Here is a 20,327-nt window from a genome sequence, read left to right as displayed (position 1 = left end):
ACGCTAGCTGACTTTTATTCTAACTTAAGTTTACAAAAGTTAATTGGAATAAAAACTAGTTTTGCTACCGCTAATAATAGCTTAACTATTATTCTTGATATATAAGAATGGATATTGGATTATAAATGATTTATAACACTAACCGTAGGGGTGGGAGAGATTGCCCCAATAAGAGCTTTCTTGGTACTGTTCACCATATCCAACATCAATTTAGCATCACTAACTAATTAAGACGACCCAACTCCTTCTCTTTAGCTTGTTTAAGAATCAACGAATAATAACATGGCATCACTATTCAGCTCCATGTAATTTATGAAACCATAGTTTTCAAAGCAGAGAGTTCAACCACCTTGACATAAACCATATCTGCCTAACTGGGTTTCCCATTGGTATGGGTTAATACTCATTTTCTACAGCTAATGTGACATTTTTTTTTACATGGAAAAAGGAAGTACAGAGACAACAGATGTGAAAAGACGAACCGGCCAGCAAAGGAGCTGAAAGCTTCCTTTTACAATTCCATTTTTTCACAAATGGAACTCAATAAAAAGCGAATAGCATTAGCAGATGACAATCATTCCTCACAACGCATCACGAGCAGCTATACGGCAAGTGATTGCATCTGCAAGTGATGACACACCAAGCTCTGGGCCAGAGATCTTGTAATGCTGAAACATAGCCAAAATTGATGATTATGCTATTATGTACAAAAGGAAAGATAGAAAGTGATATCGATTAAGTGTAGATGCAAACTTTTTGTATCTGGGCCTGGTTTGCTCTCGCTTCCAGCTCTTCCAGGTCAACCTCTTTCCCATTAATTAACTTCTCAATTGCTTTCATCTTAAAACAAGGAGAAATATCTTCAGGATCACTTTCTAGTAATGTGTGATAAGCAAAAAGGGTGTCATACTTCCTTATTGCAGAAATATCTCACCTCCTCAGGAGTAGCATCAAAACGAGCAGCAAGGATGTAAGTTGTGGTATCAGAGATGCCGCATCTTTTCAACGACTCTGTAATCTAGCCATAACTCGACAAGGTTCATATTCTATCACATAGAACAATGAAAAACTACAGGTAACACAACATTAGAAAAATTACATGCTTGGATCCCGAGTAATTGTAAACCAGCTCTGAATGAAGCGTGCGCGTTGTCAAAGAATCCCGCGACTTGGCTATGAGCGTCTTGTGGCCAGCAGCTAGAACAGGAAATACATCTGGAATCTGGTTCAGTTGACAAAAGAGAGAACAATAGAAAGATGGAATAAGGTTTCACCACTTGTCCACAGTTTCATAACCAATATTATGCTTTCGTTATCATCTTATAAGTGGGGCTGGACTTGGCTCTGGGAAAAGAGACAGCAACAAAGCTGAACTAGAAAAAGGAAGGAGACTATAGTTACTGCATAAATAAAATTAAGTATTACAAGTAAAGCATTGAGGAATGCAACTTCTGGTTCCAATGTTGCAGCTTGCATACTTTCTAAGAGCTCCCTGCAAGAACAAGAAATTGCATCTCATACTTTAACTAATGACTAAGATCATGTTCCCAAACTTAATTGTAGCATATACAAACTATCTTAACAAAAATAAATAGATATGTTTTTTTCTTACAATTTATTCAACAAAATTAGCTCCTCCAGGTTGCTGTATTACTGATAAGTGCTCTGAACTGATAGGGAAATAAGAGGATGTATAACTCTAATAAGAAAAGATAGAGCAAGAATCTCACTCTACAATTTCTCAATAATCAAATAATCAGGAGAATCTCCAAAGGGGATAAACTGGGTTTTTAATTTCTGAATGACTAGATTCTGCAGTGGTTAGCCTATTTAAAGAACTGAAAATACATTTGAAATAACTAAATGAAGTCTGAAAAATCCCTAAAACCTCTGAAACAAACTTCAATACCTAGAAAATAATTGGGAACCACTTCAACAGACATTATGGTTCCTTATTCTGCTAATTCAGTTTCTGATGCTTTCTTCTTCTGAAATAAGTCTGCAATGGTCTCTTAACAATTACCCAATAGCCACTAGCAACTAGCACAATATTTTGTGATTACCATTTTCTAAAATGACTGCAGAAAACTGGTTAATCAAAATATTCGTATGTTCTTCAATAACAGTGCAACTAACACCAAAAGTTGTTATTAAAAGAAGATGAGGCAGTTTAAACCTGAAAACACTAACTCCAAAAACCTTCAGCTGAAATTGTCAAATGACCTCTAACATCTGGTCACTAAGCTGTCTGACCGTTGCCCAAAATGAAAACAATCTAACCTAATGCTACAAAATACCTCGTAACAATACCGCTTTACTTGACAGCTGACAGGAGCAAAAAATCAAAACTTCAAACTAAAACTTCGTAACATTCCCACAATCAGGTTATTAAAAGAAGATGAGGCAGTTTAAACCTGAAAACACTAACTCCAAAAACCTTCAGCTGAAATTGTCAAATGACCTCTAACATCTGGTCACTAAGCTGTCTGACCGTTGCCCAAAATGAAAACAATCTAACCTAATGCTACAAAATACCTCGTAACAATACCGCTTTACTTGACAGCTGACAGGAGCAAAAAATCAAAACTTCAAACTAAAACTTCGTAACATTCCCACAATCAGTTAAACATTTGGAGAAGGGAAAAGTGGGAAAAAGCAAGCACGGTGAACAATACAAGAATGCAACTTTATGTGAAAAATTCTCATTTTTAATTATCACACGGAAAGAAGACTAACTTTGAATTGGTGACATCAGTGAAAAGTGCAAGGGAAAGAGTGCTTCCATTAATCTTGAACGCTTTCATAGCTTCAGCTTTGAATCTGTAAATAAGGCCAAAATAATTAGGATGTGTTTAAGAACAAAATAAGGAACAAGTACAAGGGCACAAAACATGGAAAAAGAACAAAGGAAGCAAATGTGGGAAACAGAATTGAAACATATTAAATCATTAAAAACATAACTAAATGTAAGAAAAACAATTTGAGAAATTAAAATCACAGTATGTACTTTTCAGAGCAGGCAATGAGCAGAGAACTAATCGATGGCGCGAGCATATTACTAAAACTGTGACCATCAACGAAAATGATCACTAGACCGGGATAGAAGACCATCAACAGCAAAAATGGTTTCGGAAGGTTCAAAAACAGCCCAAGGATGATTTTATTTGGTACGCAGACTGTCACATTCAGCCACAAGCAGAGCACAGAGATTGCAAGGTGGAAGGACTGCAAACTTACCTTGCCGGAGCGGAGATGCGACGGCAATAGGAGGTGAGCGTCAGCGGCGGAGCGGCGCCAATCTCTACGCGACGGTTGGATTGAAAGCTTTGAGGGTTGAGAGGGGATTTTGCTGTCCCTTTTTCTTGGGCCAACGGGCTGACAGTTATAACAGAGTCAAAGTATAAATGCATTAAACAAAATAAATTAAAAATTACTTGGAGAGGATGAAAGCGCAAAATTAATGCATAAACATGTAAGAAATAAAAGAATGAATTAATTTTTCTAATATGTATGAAGAGCAATTGCCAATGAAAACTTTCAAGCTTATAATCATTATAGTTTTCTCTCACCCTATGTTTACAAATTATTATCAATTTTTTTCTCTTTCTTTCCAAAAATTAAATACAGGTAAAATTAAAAAAAGGATTATTAATACCCTATAAGTAACTTATATTTAGAATCAAAAATCTCTCCTACAATCTCACCCCAAAAAAAAATATTTCTTATAAAGACTTATAATAAAGACCGGAATAGTAATTTATAAAAAATGATAATCTATCCCAAAAGTTGCAACTTATATATAGGGGAAGAGAAATTAAATGTAGATGACATTATTTGTTTTTTTTCTCCAAATATTGTGTGAGATGTTAAAAAGTTTGCTTCATTTTTTTGGGTAATGATCTAAAATATTTATTAAACAACAAAGAAAGCCAGTACAAAGTTGATTAGCATTTCACCAATGTCCTACTGCAAAGATTGATGGTACCATATTGCACAGTTAGTTACAAACTTCTCTGCATGAGTGAGAGAGAGAGAGAATTATTTAAATTCTCTTTTAATACTCTAGTCCTTCCGATTCAAAATATATGCTAAATTTTATTGGTGGGATTTGGTTTTTTTTTAATAAGATAACATTCACTTTTGTATAAGTATTTAATGAGTTTTTTTAAATTTTACCCCTTATGTATTTTTTTCTTTTTGATTCATTTATTACATCTTTTACTTATTCTCTTCATTGATAAAGACGTATTTAGAAAAGAAAATACATCTCTTACATATTTATTATTTTAAACTAATTTTAACTAGTTTCTTGATAAATGTAAATGGATAAATTTTAATTTATATTTTGAACCGGAGAGAGTATAATAGAGAAAAAATTAGCAAATATTAATTAATAATTCCTAAATAACTTATATTAGGGAATGGACACTATTACTTTGTTTTAAGAAAAGCCCTATGGTAGGGAACATTTGTTACACAGAATCCAAAAGAATAATTAGAGGCATTTAAGGCCCTTACAAAGGTGAATGAATAATATGATTCTGCCTTCTCCTTTAATTAATATCATTTTCATCTTGTTGGCAAAAAAATTTTCATTTTCAACTTTATCAGAAAAAATAATACCGCCTACTATGCTTTTCATAAGATCTAAAAATATTTGATGACCAAAAAAATATAACATCTCAAAATTTAAATTGGTTTTGTCTTTTTTATAAGATCTTGTCTAGAGATGTCTGAACATTAAATATATTTTTACTAAATTTAGTCCTAATTAATTTTTTATTCTGTCTTTTTATATTTGTCTCATACATTCTCTTTTATTCTTTATCTCATTATTGATATTTCTCTCTTATTTTTTCTTAGTAAATAAAGATATATTTGAGAAAAAATGTTCAATTCTTACATATTTATAACTTTTAACTAATTTTAACTTTTTTCAAATCGCATAATTCAATTAAAAAGATCTTATAAAAATGACTGAAAGAAGTAACGCTACTCCCTCTAATTCACAATATAAGTTACTTTAATTAATTCATCAAAATCAAAACATGGTAGCTAATTTATTAAATCTATCTCAAATTAAAAAAAATTCCAACCTTACTCGTTTAATCATATTAAATGAGATTGTGAAGAAAAAAGAAAAATATAAAAAGTAACATTTAAGACAAAATTAATAAACCAGCATTAATTACTTTCAATCAAACTATTCGTTTGAAAGCAACCTTTTTTTTTTTTTACCAGCTAAAAGCTACCTATATTTAAGATTTAGGAGAAGGGAGGGGGAATATGATCTGTGATTTATGAGTCATGGCCAACTGAGCAGGTATTTAATACTCCCTCCGTTTCTTATTATAAGAGACGAATAACCGAAGTATGTTGATAAAAAAAACAGTTAAAATTAGTTAAGAACAATTAATGTGTAAAAAGTATAATTTTTTTCCAAAAATGCGCTCATTAATAAGGAGAGATAGCATGAGAAAGAACAATGAAATTATTAAAAAAGAGAGAAGTGGGAGAGAGAGAGAGAGAGAGTTTGAGTTGGAGATAATAAATATGGGTAAAATAAGAAATCAATACAAAAAAGTAGAGACAACTTTTAAATGTTTCTTATATATAGGAACATGCTATAAGCATCAAATGTCTCTTATAATAAGGAACGGAGGGAGTAGTGTATTGGCAATATGAAAAATCACGTTTTTCCCAGGCCAACCCAAGCTCACTATTTGGTGTTTATATAGCAAAAGCTGCAATTTAAAAACAGTGTAAGATTATTTGAGGTCACAATAATGGTGGAAACAGGATTGAGATTTGAGAGACTCAGAGCATTGTTCACTGTGTGCTGCATAGTTGTCCCTATTTTAGTGACCATCACTTGGCTACACTATTCCTCAATTCCTTATATTCTTGTGCAATTTCCCAATATCAACATCTTTACTGCAAAATCCCACAACTTTACTGCCATTATCTCCAAGGAAGAAGACAGCCATTGGAATGAAAGTGAAAGACCAGAGTGCTACTCCACAACCAGGTAATTCATTACATTTTCTTCCTAAACTCAAAAGAATTCATTGTATTCAATCTTTTTAATTCCTGTCAGGCTTTTGTAGTCTAATGAATTTAAACGCCTTTATTAAATCCTTTTTAAGCATGATGTTGTGAGTTTAAACCTGTACAATGTTTTCGCAAGTGAGTCATGACAAAAAAATGACTTCCATTTTTTTATTTCAATGATAATGGTAAGATTTTTTTTTTTTTTCCCCTTTGAATACCTGAGATTTTAGCTTCAACTTTCCATAGAAAGATGAGAGAATTACAATCAAGTTTCATAGAAGAAAAATAATTACTAAAAAGCCCTAATAACAACCTCAACCGCTTATAATGATAAGTCTTATAGTGATAATGATAATTTATGAGACTTGTTTTTCAGTCGTTTTTCTTGTTTGAGACTTTATTATAATTCTCCCTAGAAAGATGCACTAGAGAGGAGAACAAGGATCATCTGGGACGAGAAAAAAAGTCTCCCATTTTCTCATCTATTGTTTGATTGGTCAAATATTTTTCTCCCTATAATTCACACACTCATGATACAATTTACTAAAGTTGAACTCATAATCTTACGTTTAAAAAAAGTCTCAAAGGAGATGCTTAGTATTAACTTAAATTCTCTTAAAGAGATGCTCACCCAACACGCTTGTTTATTAACGGTGTATGACTATGCTCTCCTGCGCATATAATGCAGCCTTCGTTAACTTCTTGTTTATAAATATCAAGAAATTCCTTAATAATCCTTAAACTTAAAAAAGTGACACTAATATTGTACCACCTCTACTTCTTGAAATAAAATCTCATTTGATTTTTGTTTTAGTTTTAAATATAAGGTCTCAATCTACTTTGTCTCTCATATTTATATATTTTTTTCAAGATAATCCTTCTAATAATAGTAGTTCTAACTAATATATTTGATTAATAAGGATATTTTAAGAAAGACAACACATATTTATTACAAATAACTAACTTAATTTATTTCTTAATCTTTTCAAATTAGTCAACTAACTCTTATAATTAGGATCAGAGGTACTATATGTTACTACTCACAGCGATCCCACATCACAAAGTGATTTAAAATCCCCTTGTTCATTGCGTGCGCATGTAATTTTTGGTTCATTGAATATGACGAGATTCATTCTTTTTTTTTAATAAACAAATTAAATGAAGAGAGAATTTCATTAAAAAAAAAGTTTAAAATTAAAAATTATAAATAAAATTTTTTTGCAAAAATGTGTTGTTATTTAAAAATATAATATTATTAAAATTTACTAAAGTGTTGTTATTATCAAAACTTATTTCTATCTAAACAATTCTCATTTAAGATTCAATAATTTTAAGCTTTTTTTTTTTTTTTTTTAGATTTCTCTCTCAAATGAATCAACAAACATCTCACTCTTCATCATTTGTTCGTCCAATAAACCAAAAAACGTACATCCCACAATTAATCATCACTAACTCCATTGCATGAAGAGCAATGACATTCACACTAACCTTTCATTCATAAACATGTCTTTTTCTCCTAATTGTGCGACTATAAATACACTTGAGAGAGTGGTTTTGGTTTGAAGGGAAAAAAACAGAGAGAGATAATTTTGATCCTGTAATTTTATATAAGATTTCAATTTGGTTATAATTTTTTAATTTTATAAAGTATCTTTTCAGCACTCTAACTTTAATATTGTTAGTTTTAAATGATAAATTTTTATGATTATTTTAAAAATTAAACTCAATATATCAGCATTTGTAAATGTCTTGGCAATATTTAAAATTCTTAATATCAACACGCTAACAGTGATGGGGTTAGAAAATTAAAAAGACATTTTATATAATTAAAAACATGGAGTTGTTTGTAAATTTAAAAGTCCAAATAGGAAAAATTGGGGATAAATCCTCATTAAAAATTTAACTGGCAAATGCGATTTAAGAATTTTGTGCAACTTAATTTTTATTATGTACAACTTAACTTCGTTTGTGTGCAATTTATCTTTCCTTGTGTGCAACTATCTTTCCTTGTGTGCAACTATCTTTCTTTGTGCGATGTGCAGCATAATTTTTTTTGTGCAAATAAAATTCTTTTATGTGCAAGTCATTTTTCCTATGTACAAACGAATTTCTTATATCCAATACTTTTCTGTGCAAACTATCTTCCTTTTGTGCAACTTACCTTTCTTTGTGTGTAACTAATCTTCCCTTGTACAATCAATCATCCTAGGTCTCATTTACCAAATAAATTTTCAATGAGGGATTTATCCCTAATTTTCCTTCCAAATATGCACTTATGCCTTGAATAATTTTTTTTCTACTTTTATTATTTTTTTGCCATTTCTTCTACTCATCATTAATTAGGAGCTTTAACTACTCATCATTAAAATTGAGTGTAAAATTTTAAACATTGAATGGAGGATGGTTTTGAAAAATACTTTTCACTCGTGACAAATTTAAAAATTCAAACTAGTTTTAACTATTTTTTAATATCGGTGAGTTAATCAGTTATTTTAGTTATATATGAATTCTTTTGTTGAATTATATTCCACCAAAACTTTGGAAGCTGCAAATTATTCCTCCTTTTCTTTTCTTTCTTTTTGCCTTCTCCCTCTTCTAAATAGTGTCTCCAACTCAATGAACAATTATCATAACGACTATAGGTTGGGGAAAATGCTACAAAAATATAGCACATCAATATTTTTCACTGCAAATCTCAATACAGGAATCTTGTTCTTTCAAATTTGTTGTCAGCTGAGCAGTTTTTATACATAATACTCCTCCGGTCCTTATTATAAGACCCCATTTGACTTTTTATTTGGTCCTAATTATAAGACCCCAATCCATTTTGTCTCTTATATTTATGCATTTTTTTCCAAGATAATCCTTCTAATAATGATAGTTTTAGCCAATATACTGAATTAGCAAGGATATTTTAGGAATGACAACACTTATTTATTATAAATAACCAACTTAACTTACTTCCTTAATCTCCTCAAAAAAGTCAATTGGGTCTTATAATTAGGACCGGAGGAGTATTTAGTGTTGATATTGTGGCATTTGAGTTTTAAGAAGCGCTATATGAAGTTGCCAAGGTTACTTTACAATTTCAGATTTTTTTTTTTCCAGAAGTCTTTTATATAAATATTAATATAGTTTTTTTTATCATTCGCCGGAATCATTTAGGTGAAAGGGACCAAGTGGAGGTTTGATAGGTTCTATTTGATATGCGAAACCCACCAAGAACTTAAGTCTTTATCTCTATTCACTTGAAAATCCTTAATAAACTATTGGATTTTGATGCATTGTCTTCCAATGTACAGGTCAAAAGTATGAATCACATGGTTACACAGAATATACTTCATTTAGTGATGAGTGATGATGAGGACAATGAACTGCTTGATGGACTATTGGTTTCAACATTTGATAGAGGATCATGCTTAAGCAGACATGAATCTCACTTATGCCGCAAAGCTTCCCCTCACAAGCCCTCCCAACATTCGAAATCCAAGCTTCGTCACTATGAACATCTTCACAGAAGCTGTGCAGGTTCCTTCTCCTTCATCGGAAATCACTCCAAATCCAATTCTAGCAACAACCATGCTTCTGCTATCAACTGCAAATACCTTATCTGGACAGCCATGGATGGCTTAGGAAACAGAATGTTAAGCTTAGTTTCTGCATTTCTTTATGCTCTTCTCACTGACAGAGTTCTTCTTGTCAAATTTGAATCTAACATGGATGGTCTCTTCTGTGAGCCATTTCCAAATTCATCATGGTTATTACTTATTACCTAGGGATTTCTCTCATAAGGAATTGTCCGATCTTTCTGTTCTCCATCTACGACACACCAATGATGATCATTATGATTTTTTCCACTGTGGTTCTGCTCAAGATCTTCTGCAGAATGTTCCTGTGTTGATTTTGCAGTCAAATCAGTACTTTGTTCCTTCTCTTTTCATGATCCCATCTTTCAGGCAAGATCTAACCAAAATGTTCCCAGAAAAAGACACCATCTTTCACCTTCTAGGAAACTATCTTTTTCACCCATCAAATATTGCATGCAAATTCATCAGCAACTTCTATCAGAATCATTTGTCAATGGCAACTCAGAAGATTGGCCTCCAGATTCGATTGTTTGACACACAAAAAGAACCCCATCAAGTTGTTCTCAACAAAATCTTAGCTTGTACCTCCAAGAACAATCTTTTGCCTCAATCAGATGGGAGAACATCAGTAACTTCTACTCCATCCCAGAATCATAATACCTCAAAAGCTGTTCTTGTCATTTCTTTATATTCAGAATATGGAAATAAGCTAAAAGCTATGTATATGGCAAATACAAGTGAAAGCAATGAGGTGATAAGAGTTTATCAGCCAAGTCATGAAGAGAATCAAAGCTCAAACGACAATAAGCACAACATGAAGGCCTGGACTGAGATGTATCTGCTGGGTTTGACTGATGCGTTGATTACAAGTTCGTTTTCTACTTTTGGGTATGTTGCTCATGCTCAAGGCCTTGGAGATTTGAAGCCATGGATTCTGAAGAGCACATTCAGTGGAGAGGTTCCAGATCCTCCATGTGAAAGAGCCATGTCCATGGATCCTTGTTTTCACTACCCACCTAAGGGAGACTGTAGTTCCAACAATTATCAATATTACTTCTTTCTTTCCTCATACTAGGCACTGTGAAGACTTTGGCAATGGTGTGAAACTAATTAATTAGTCATAACCATCAGTCATTATATGATTTTTTTGCGGAAAACCAGTGGCTTATTAATAGCAATAAGATTTGATAACTATAATTCGTCTTGATAATAGTTTTTGAAATAGTTATTTTGTTGGTAATTATGATTTATTACATCAATCAATCCTACACTTAAGAATGGATTCCACGCACTCGTGCAACACACAAGTCAGTATTCTGATTATAGTTGAAGTATGAGGTTAATATGTCTTGATTTAGTAATCCTAATATCTGGAAATTGAGGAATTAAAGTTGAATTTGAAATTCCAATCGAAGTATTGAATCGTGAGTTACATAATCTGAAAACAATAGTGTGGAAGATTTATGGTAAAGTAAGGGGCATAATATTATGATAGGATTCAGCAAATGTTTTGAAGTGGACATAATTTATAATTGTTTGTATCAAAAGCTGTTTAATGTTTTAATTGACAAATATTATACTTGGGCTAAGTTTATGACCTTCCGAAAAATTAATTTTCGGGTCAATATGTTTTTAGCTGGATTAGATTGGTGTTGGTAACAAAAAAATGTTGGATGGGGTTGGTCACAAAAACATGTTTTAATTATTCAGAGGTTTTAAGATCAGTATATTATGTGATTTGATTATTAATTACTAATGGACACTTTATAATAAAACTAACAATGACCCCTTAGGTACCAATAAACATAAACAGAGATAGACACACGCACACGCCCACACACACACACACAAAAGCTGCAAAATGTAACTGGATAGCAATAAACAATTTCTCATCATTAAAAATAAAAACGGTAGCAAGTCAAATATAAACACCATCACTACTAAACATTTCAGGGGGGAAAAAGGATCAAAATATTACACTTTTATTGTGAATAATTCGGTTAACTAATATTAGGAATAATGCTAAATCAGAATATTTACAAAATTTTATTTCACTTCCATACTCTTTCCTTTGTCATATGGAACAATTTATCATGGCATTGAGACTAGAAACCGGCAGTTGGTAACAAAGTTTCAACCACCATAATTACTCTTTTTGTACACAAAATTCTTAGCAAGATAAATATAAACCCACAAACTCAAAGCACTTAAACCAGCCAAAACCCAGTAAAACTCATCAAGGTGTGCCCTGTTCAAATTGTTTCCCAACGATTTCTCACCAAAATTTGAGCTAATTTCCTCAACAGCAACTATAATTACATTACTAGCCAAGCTTCCAACTCCTACAATGCTTATATATGCTGCAGCACCAACACTTCTCATTGCCTCTGGCATTTGATCATAGAACAGTTCTTGCAGTCCTACAGTGGTGAATGCATCAGAAACACCAGTGATCATATGCTGAGGCAACAACCACCATACGCTCATCGGTAGCATAGCTTCAGGTCGATCTAAAAGATGATATTGTCTAGCAACACTAATCCTTTTCGATTCTACTAAGGCCGAGACAATCATGTTCAGTATGGACAAGAATAGACCTATACCAATCCTTTGCAAAACTGTGATGCCAGAGTGATGGCCTGTGAATTTTCTAGCTAAGGGCACAAAAACCCGGTCATATATTGGCACTGTGATGAGGATTGTGAGTCCAATGGTACCTTGAAGTGACGCAGGAGGGATTTGAAAGTGTGGTCCGATTGTACGTACCATTGTGCTGGCTTGTTTGGTGACGAAAGTGTGGAGCTGAGCTTGGACAACATGGAACATTAAACAGCTAAGCCATATGGGAATGAGACGAAGAACTTGCTTGACTTCTTCTACTTGAGTTACTGAACATAGTCTCCATGGATTTTTTGTTTTGCTTGAAGCATCAATGTCATCAATGATCATTGCCTTCTCAAGAAATCTACAACAAAATTTCCACTTTGTATTTCAGGAAAAGTGATGCCAACAAGAAAGTGAGTATCCACTAGAATTTGTTTGAGCTAACTTCAACATGGTCTTTTAAAGATCTCATGCTGGACTTGTTTGGATTAACATTTGCAAAAGTGACTTCTATTCCAACTGCATTTTACAGATTGAAGTTAGGATAAAAGTCAGTGTAATCTCATTTATGTTTCAATATGCTTTTGTAAAAAAATTAGTTCGAATACCCATTTGGCTTTTACAACCCAAAAAGTTCCAAGGTGCGGCAATAGGTCTAACTTGCCTTTTGGGGGAAAAAAATCATTTGACTCCACTGCTCGTCTGAACATAGGTTTTCGGCTCAGATTGATGCTTGGGCTTTCAAACTGGCTTTTTGGAAGATCTCTGGGGTTATACAAGCCAATCCATATTTGCATTTGTGGATGATAAAGAAATTTGGCGAGAAAAGTCCCTCATTAATGTACAATTTTATAAAATTAAAATTAACCACCAGAGAAATGATGAGAGGCACCTGAATTGATCAGTGCGAGCCAAAGAATGAGACTTGGGTTGACCTTGGAAATGGAGTCCAACGTCCTCCTCATCGCCATACCAGTAAACATGAGAACCAGGTTGGGTCTCCATCTCCACTCGCCACTTTCGAGCGGAAGCCACAAAAACTTGGGCCATACTAGTAAATGGGCTTCCAGTTGGGCCTTCCATCCTAAACCTTTTGATGCCCAATAAGAACAGTGCCAGTGCTAAAGCTAAGACGCCAGCTAGTACTCCCAGGCCCACATCCCACCCAACATTGTCCTATTTTTGCATATAGTAGTTGTTCACGCGCCAAAAACCAAAAAAAAGATTAAGAATGACATCTTAGGAAACTCATAAAACACACATAGCTTTCATAAATTTTCTTATTTGATAAAAAGATCAAAATGAGTAGTTGAGATTAAAAAAGGTTATATTTGAGAAAGTTAAGGAAAAAATTTTTAATCAAAATTCAGGAAGTATAATGCGGTGAGTTAAAATTTAGGGATTGAATTGTGACCGAATCAAAAATACAAGGAATATATTATTAATTTTCTCGAAAGTGGAAGAATTACCCTCATTAGATACAAGGACAGAGAGAAGCAAAACTATTAACTAGATTGGACAGTTAGCTAGTGCTTTCTTGAAAGTGAAAGAAAAGGCCATAAGTTTGCAAATCCGGGTTGAAAAGAGAAGATAATTGAGTTACTTAATTGCTTAATTAATAAGTTAAGAATTTAATTAAAAATCACCTGAAGATATATCACAACGAAAACGGCAAGAGTAGAACCGCCAACAACTCCCAGGTACCACCAATTGAAGAATGAGCTTTTGGCATCTCTCTCTTGTGGCGTGTCGTCGTCAAACTGATCGGCAGCAAATGTCTGTACGCACGGTTTGTGCCCGCCATCTCCAATTGATAGAATATAAAGGGCCACAAAAAACAGGGTTGTGTGTTTTATTGCTGACACAGATAGTGTCAATAGAATCATGCCCTGTAATTGGTTTGGCGTAAAAACAGTAAATGAGAATTTTTCCCATTTCAGGGAGCAACTATGGTAGACAGCATCAAAAATCACAATACAAAGATTTAAGCCCTCTCCTGGATACCAATTGGAAGAGAATATTTAAATAATGTGCCTATATAATTTTAAAATAATATTATGACAATATTCATTAAAGCAAAACATGTACTTGGACCTGAATTCTCTCTGACCCCGGCCTCCCACTTACAAAGAGCTTTCACACTATTAGACTCGCAATTATCTCTATTTTTTCCCATTACAGAATCGTTTAGATCAAGTTTAGCAATTTGTATTTATTTATGCATCTTCTTTATAATCTCACGTTATAATTATAATAATAATTTTATGGGATGTTAAATCCTAACATTCTCACTCGAAATTGGATTAAGGCCATGTTATAAAAAAAATAAAAATTGATCTCCGATAGAAAGTGAATTTTTAAACAAAAAGGATAGGATAGAAGCTAAATCATGTGACTTATATACTAATTGGTGAAAAAATAAAAATTATATATATAGAAATAAAAAGTATAAAAAATACATTTAAATCGAACTTTTCTATCAGAATTTACTCTCACAGAGTCACAGTCGCTGTCGCTGAACGAAAAGTTTGGCACGAAAGAAATCCCTTTGTGGGTACTATACCTCCGCAACAATGAATTCAACTAGAACCAGGGGTTGAAATCTGATCGTACCCAAAGACAGCTCACCAAGGATTATTAAAAATAATAAAATAATACAGATAAGACAAGGGGGAAAAAAAATGCACCAGCAGATAGATGAAGGAGGACAAGAGGATGGTGTTGAAACGACCCAGAAATGAGTCAGCGACGAAGCCGCCCAGCAAAGGAAACAGAGACGAAAAGCCGACCCAAGTATTGACGTTTTTGGCCGCCGTCGCAACCGGCTGGCGAAGAACATTGGTCAGGTAAGTTATCAGGTTTGACGCCAATCCCTGGTACGCGAATCTCTCAGCGAACTCAACAGCTGCGAGAGGGGTAGATCACGAAGTTAGTGAATCTGATCTAATCTTGCTCAGAAACATCAATCGATTTTTGAACCAATGGAATTGTAATCGACGTCGCCGAGACGGTATGAACTAGGATTCAAATGCGACTTACAGATGATGAAGATGGCTGCGTGCCAGCCGCCTTTTCGGGTGGAGGAATGGTTGATGAGGGCTTTACTGTTGCTGCTTTCTTCCATGGAGGACGAAGACGGTGCGTGAGAGAGAGAGAGATTTGAATCTGAAATTGAAGATGCTCTATGAGGTTGGGACTGAGACTGATACTGAGCGAACGTGGTTCGGCGTGAGCGGGACAGCCAGATCGTGATGGCGATGAGATGTGCTGCTACAGAGTGGAGTCATTTTTTCCTTTTTTCCAACGCAAAACAGTATGTGAAGTCACGTTAATTATGTTTCGTGACTGTCTGACTGACCATATATATATATATATATATATATATATTCTCAAAAATACTAATATTAAATATTAAATATTAAATAATTCTTTACATTCTTATTATAAATTTTAAATAATTAATTTGTGAATAACAATCAATTAGTTAAAGAAAAAATTACACAAAAATTATACTAAAATTTTAAAAACCCTAAATAATCACTTGAATAAGAAAAATTCTAATTTAGTCACACATGACTAAATAAGGATCTTGAAATTTAATTAAAATGACTAGATTGCCCTAAGTAAATTTTCAGAGAAAGAAAAGAAGGAGTTGCAGGTTTCAAGTATGGTTGAGGGGGAAGAAAGAGAAGAGGGGGGGTTGTGAAACTGTTGTGCTCCAAATCATTGAGAATCACCGAGCAAAGGAGTCGCTGTGGAAGTGATGTGCATTCATACAGAGGTAAGGTTTTCCGAGATTTGTTTTTTCCCTGGTTTTTTTGTCTATAGGTGTTGCAGTGAAATTGATTCAATTTGGGAGGAGGGAAATCACCAAGTGGTGAAGAATAAGGTCTAGGCAGTTGAAAGAGGTGAATTGTTGCTGCTATTTGACGATTAAGGGCCCGTTTGGCATCACGTTTGGGGGCCCAAACGTGCGTTTCCATCAGGCTTCTGATGTGGCTGCGTTTTTGAGTTGTTTGGATTCACAGTGGCCCAATCTGACTTCTAGAGGCTCAGATGGACTTATGGGAGAAGTTGATTTGTGGAGCTTTTTTTTGGAGGCCGGTGCGTTTGAGAAACCGTTGGTAGCATGTTAAATATTTTTACCTACCTACCCTCTGCATGTTTATTAGCTAAAAGAAAATACCCACACACGCACTCGGCACTCTGATTTTCAAACGCGATCTGAAGCTGAAAAAGGGAGCCTCGCTCACGACGTCGTCTTCTGCCATATCCCCGCCGTGCACCCGCCGTCTCCCGCCGTGTCCGCCGTCTCATCAGTTCCGGTTCTTGTGTGGGAGTGGGTCGTTCGGTCGTTCGGTCAGTTCTGCCAGTTCGTTCGGTTGTTCTTCCTCTTCCTCTGCCCAGTTGAAGCCAGCGTTGCCGTCCATTGTCGCTGCCGTCTCCTGCCGTGTCATCTCCGGTTCTTGTGTGGGAGTGGGTGGCTTGTGGCCGTTCGTTCAGATCCTCCAAATATCGTTCGGTTGTCGCTCTTCTCCCTCTGTTCGATTGCATTCTAGGGTCGACGTCTGTTGTCACCGCCGTCTCCCGCCGTGTCTCCGTCGTGTTCCACCGTCTCCTCTGTTCTGGTTCTTTTGGACTGTGGCCGTTCGTTCAGCTCCTCCAAATATTGCTGGGTTGTTCGTTTGATCGTTTCTTCCTCTGTTCGGTTGCAAGGCAGTCCGTCCGTTTTCACCGCCGCCGACCGTGTCTGCTCCTAATCCACAAGTCTCGTTCGTTCAGCTGGTAAGAGGTATGTGTTTTTGGTTCTAGATCTGCTGGTCCTCGATTCATGTTGTTGGCTGCCATTGGTAGATAATTCGGACCCATAGCCTTATTGATTTTAGAAGTGTTGATCTGATGTTCTTGCTCTTGATCTGATGCTCTTTCAATTAATGTGGCCTGGCTGTCGAATGGTAGTAGTGTAGTAGGAAAAACTGATGGTAGTATGACCTGGTAGTATCGTAGGAGGCAAAACCGCTATTCTTTGATTCTTCTGATGATGATTTGTCGTTCTAAGTACCCCTTTCCTGTTAATTATTTGTGACAAGCTCCGAAAAGTTGGTGTTTTTTTAGTTTGAAAATGTGAAGATCAGTGTTTCAATTAATGTGGCGCTTATTGTTGATGAGTATGTTTTACAAACCTAAATATATATGATTCTGAGGTTATAATTCATAAATATTATATATATTAGATATTTCCTCTCATATTTATTTACAAGAGAAACATAAAAAGAATTTTGAAACATAAATATCTGATATTTTTTAGGTGTCTGCCTCTTGAGAAGTTGTTTGTAAAGTGCCTCTAATTTAAGATTGTTGAATTTGTATAATATTTCTGCATTGTTGGAAGAAAAGTGCTCTGGTTCACTGTAACTCCCTTTTGCATTCTTGATTGACATTTTTCAATAGAATTATGAACAAAGATAAAGGTAAGGCAACATGGGATACAAGCACCACAGAGGTGTTACTTAAAGAATGCATGGAGCAAATCTACCGGGAAAATCGTCAAGGAACATCATTTTCAAAGACTGGGTGGAACAACATTCATTCTGCATTCAATGCAAAAACAGGAAAATCATATGAGAGGAAGCAATTGAAAAATAGGCTTGATAGCTTGAGGAAGGATTGGAGGACATGGGTTGATTTGAACAAAGAAACTGGTGTAGGTTGGGACTCTATAAACAATACAGTGGTGGCAACAAATGAGTGGTGGGAGAAGAAAAAACTGGTATATAATTGTTGATCTTGAGTTATGAACTGTGTTATTACTTGTTATAGGCTTTTTATTTTTGTTGATTGTATTCTTGCAGGAGAATCCCCAGTATGAAAAGTTTAGGTACCAGGGGTTAAAGTTTGCTCATGAATTAAACACGATATTCAAGGGTGTGATAGCATCTGGAGAGGATATGTTGGCACCGTCTTTAACCCAACCTCAGACACAAGAGGATGATGAAGAGAATGTGTATAGAGTTGATACAGATCTCCTTGAAGGATCGGGGGATAGCGAAGAAGATCTTGGAGGTGCTAGTATAGGAGTTACGGATGAGATGGCAGGCGTAAACTTAACAGCAAATACTGCACCTAGTGGTTCAGGAAGCCATGGGAAGAGGAAGAGAGGTGAAGGGTCTAGCAGGCAAACAAAGCAAAAACTTCCAGCCTCAAGACAAATAGCAGATTCAGTTAGTGAAATAGCTACTGCATCTAAGGATAGAGCTGCAACTCTTAAGAAAATAAAAGAGGTATCAATTTCTGAGGTTACGGCCGAAGTGCTCTGCCTTGAGGAAATTACAAGTGACTCTGATTTCCGAAACCGGTGCTTAAGACTTCTGTTGCACAAGAGTGTTCGGGAAATGGTTGTTTCACTAAAAGGACAGCCAGAATACTTGGTTGCATGGCTACAGGATATGGCATACAATCCACCATCATGGCTGAAACCCCCGCCTGCTTGAACTATATTTTAGGACGCATGTTATGATTTTATTTTGTCTAACTCGGACCAGAGTTGTTATTATATGTTTTTCAGTTAATGTTTGTGGAACTATGAAATTATGTAACTTGTTAACTGACTATGAATGTTTTGAATGTTTTTAAGTTACATGTGTTATTTATAATGGTAATTGCAGCTTATGAATGTTTTTAGACTAATTTTATGTCTTTGCATGTTTAACAGAAAGAAATATTTATTTGCACATACCTAAAAATATTTATTTGTCGTTTAAAAAAATTCTTACAGTTGAATTTAACCACACTCACAGGTGACATTATCTATGGCAAATTGGAACAATCAATTTACGTTTGAGTGGATGGAGGAAGATGAACAGTCTGAAGAGGAGTCGGAGGAAGATGAACAGTCTCAATTGATTTCCCTTTTAGATGAAGAGATAACACAATATGAAGAGGTAGCTGTATTGGTGAGTCAATATGTGATGCCTTATGTGTGCAAAGAGCCACGAAGAACTAGTCAGCAAACAGGTAATTTATGGGTGCAAGAAATTTTGCGAGATCATGAAATTCGGTGTTATGACATGTTTCGAATGGAAAAAGAAATGTTCATGCGATTATGCTCTAAACGGTCGAACATGGTTTAAAAAATTCTAAGTATCTGGGAGTGGAAGAAATTGTTGGTATGTTTTTGAACACGGTTGGTCATGGACAATGTAATAGGATGATTCAAGAAAGGTTTCAACATTCAGGAGAAACTGTAAGCAGGCATTTTCATAGAGTATTACAGGCTTGCCTTAGTCTTTCCAGGGAATATATCAAACCACTCGATCCTACGTTTTCTGTAACTCACCCAAAAATAAAAAACGATAAACGATATTCGCCATATTTCAATGATGCAATAGGAGCAATTGATGGCACTCATGTACGATGTGTGGTGAGTCTTTCGAAGCAAGACAAATATATCGGGAGAAAGGGATATCCGACACAGAATGTCATGGCTGTATGTGATTGGGACATGTGCTTCACTTTTGTGTTAGCGGGATGGGAAGGTACTGCACATGATGCTCGTGTGTTTAACACTGTTGTCTCAACTCCAGCCTTGGATTTCCCTCATCCACCTCCAGGTATATTTTCAGTAGCTTCAATTTTAATTATATGAAATTCATTTGATATTTTCATTAATTTCACAATGTCAACATAATTTCATGATTTATTAGGGAAGTATTATTTGGTCGATGCTGGCTATCCAACTCCACCAGGATATCTTGGTCCGTACAGATGTGAGCGCTATCACCTTCCAGACTTCATGCGACAACCGGGATTTGAAAATTATAAAGAAGTCTTCAATTACTACCATTCAAGTTTGAGGTGCACTATAGAAAGGACTTTTGGGGTGTGGAAGAATAAGTTTCGCATCTTAGATAAGATGCCAAGTTACAAGTATAAAACTCAAGTCCAAGTAGTTTGTGCTACAATGGCTATACATAATTTCCTCCGAAGAAATTCTGAAACTGATAGAGATTTCATAGAAGCTCAATCTGAAGGTACAATTGACGAAGACAATCATGATGAAGCTGGTGAGACATCCTCTTCAAATTT

The 20,327-nt window shown here is 34.9% G+C and overlaps 4 protein-coding genes across 5 annotated transcripts; 2 read left to right on the top strand and 2 right to left on the bottom strand.

The window, feature by feature from the left end:
• Positions 1 to 273: 273 nt before the first annotated feature.
• LOC114737296 (EKC/KEOPS complex subunit Tprkb-like) lies at positions 274 to 3,349 on the bottom strand. 2 transcript variants are annotated; one of them, XM_028925213.1, is made up of 7 exons: positions 3,238 to 3,349; positions 2,737 to 2,820; positions 1,426 to 1,492; positions 1,100 to 1,222; positions 935 to 1,018; positions 754 to 840; positions 274 to 668 (listed from the first exon to the last, which is right to left on the bottom strand). In XM_028925213.1, exons 2-7 carry the CDS (start codon positions 2,802 to 2,804, stop codon positions 582 to 584), a joined length of 516 nt encoding a protein of 171 aa, XP_028781046.1. In that variant the 5' UTR covers positions 2,805 to 2,820; positions 3,238 to 3,349; the 3' UTR covers positions 274 to 581. The 2 variants fall into 2 exon arrangements, with proteins under 2 accessions (XP_028781046.1, XP_028781047.1); XM_028925214.1 differs by lacking the exons at positions 2,737 to 2,820; positions 3,238 to 3,349 and adding an exon at positions 1,613 to 1,688.
• Positions 3,350 to 9,771: 6,422 nt separating this feature from the next.
• LOC114737293 (galactoside 2-alpha-L-fucosyltransferase-like) lies at positions 9,772 to 10,713 on the top strand. The gene has a single exon (XM_028925209.1). It carries the CDS (start codon positions 9,772 to 9,774, stop codon positions 10,711 to 10,713), a length of 942 nt encoding a protein of 313 aa, XP_028781042.1.
• A 905-nt stretch (positions 10,714 to 11,618) lies between these two features.
• LOC114737287 (protein NRT1/ PTR FAMILY 5.4-like) lies at positions 11,619 to 15,552 on the bottom strand. The gene is made up of 5 exons (XM_028925201.1): positions 15,282 to 15,552; positions 14,930 to 15,147; positions 13,889 to 14,131; positions 13,135 to 13,418; positions 11,619 to 12,603 (listed from the first exon to the last, which is right to left on the bottom strand). The coding sequence occupies exons 1-5, from the start codon at positions 15,364 to 15,366 to the stop codon at positions 11,772 to 11,774; spliced, it is 1,662 nt and encodes a 553-aa protein (XP_028781034.1). The 5' UTR covers positions 15,367 to 15,552; the 3' UTR covers positions 11,619 to 11,771.
• A 2,145-nt stretch (positions 15,553 to 17,697) lies between these two features.
• LOC114737292 (L10-interacting MYB domain-containing protein-like) lies at positions 17,698 to 18,733 on the top strand. Its single transcript, XM_028925208.1, has 2 exons — positions 17,698 to 18,012; positions 18,095 to 18,733. The coding sequence occupies exons 1-2, from the start codon at positions 17,698 to 17,700 to the stop codon at positions 18,731 to 18,733; spliced, it is 954 nt and encodes a 317-aa protein (XP_028781041.1).
• The last annotated feature ends 1,594 nt before the right edge of the window (positions 18,734 to 20,327 follow it).

The sequence above is a fragment of the Neltuma alba genome, unplaced genomic scaffold (assembly GCF_004799145.2).
Source record: "Neltuma alba isolate B1F8T4 unplaced genomic scaffold, ASM479914v2 tig00013423_pilon, whole genome shotgun sequence".
Taxonomy (NCBI): domain Eukaryota; kingdom Viridiplantae; phylum Streptophyta; class Magnoliopsida; order Fabales; family Fabaceae; genus Neltuma; species Neltuma alba.
The sequence above is the reverse complement of the archived record's forward strand: the minus strand, read 5'-3'. Positions and strand labels throughout refer to the sequence as shown.

Bases quoted from the DNA above. Each gene is read 5' to 3' on its own strand.
- LOC114737296 (XM_028925213.1), bottom strand. From the start codon at position 2,804: ATGAAAGCGTTCAAGATTAATGGAAGCACTCTTTCCCTTGCACTTTTC. The intron at 1,019-1,099 runs GTAATTTTTCTA...AGTTATGGCTAG, and splicing joins ATTACTCGGGATCCAAGCAT to ATTACAGAGTCGTTGAAAAG. The intron at 669-753 runs GTTTGCATCTAC...GCTATGTTTCAG, and splicing joins ACCAGGCCCAGATACAAAAA to CATTACAAGATCTCTGGCCC.
- LOC114737293 (XM_028925209.1), top strand. From the start codon at position 9,772: ATGGTCTCTTCTGTGAGCCATTTCCAAATTCATCATGGTTATTACTTA.
- LOC114737287 (XM_028925201.1), bottom strand. From the start codon at position 15,366: ATGGAAGAAAGCAGCAACAGTAAAGCCCTCATCAACCATTCCTCCACC. The intron at 14,132-14,929 runs GTGCATTTTTTT...AACCAATTACAG, and splicing joins CCTCCTTCATCTATCTGCTG to GGCATGATTCTATTGACACT. The intron at 13,419-13,888 runs GTGATTTTTAAT...ATGCAAAAATAG, and splicing joins TCGTTGTGATATATCTTCAG to GACAATGTTGGGTGGGATGT.
- LOC114737292 (XM_028925208.1), top strand. From the start codon at position 17,698: ATGAACAAAGATAAAGGTAAGGCAACATGGGATACAAGCACCACAGAG. The intron at 18,013-18,094 runs GTATATAATTGT...GTATTCTTGCAG, and splicing joins GGTGGGAGAAGAAAAAACTG to GAGAATCCCCAGTATGAAAA.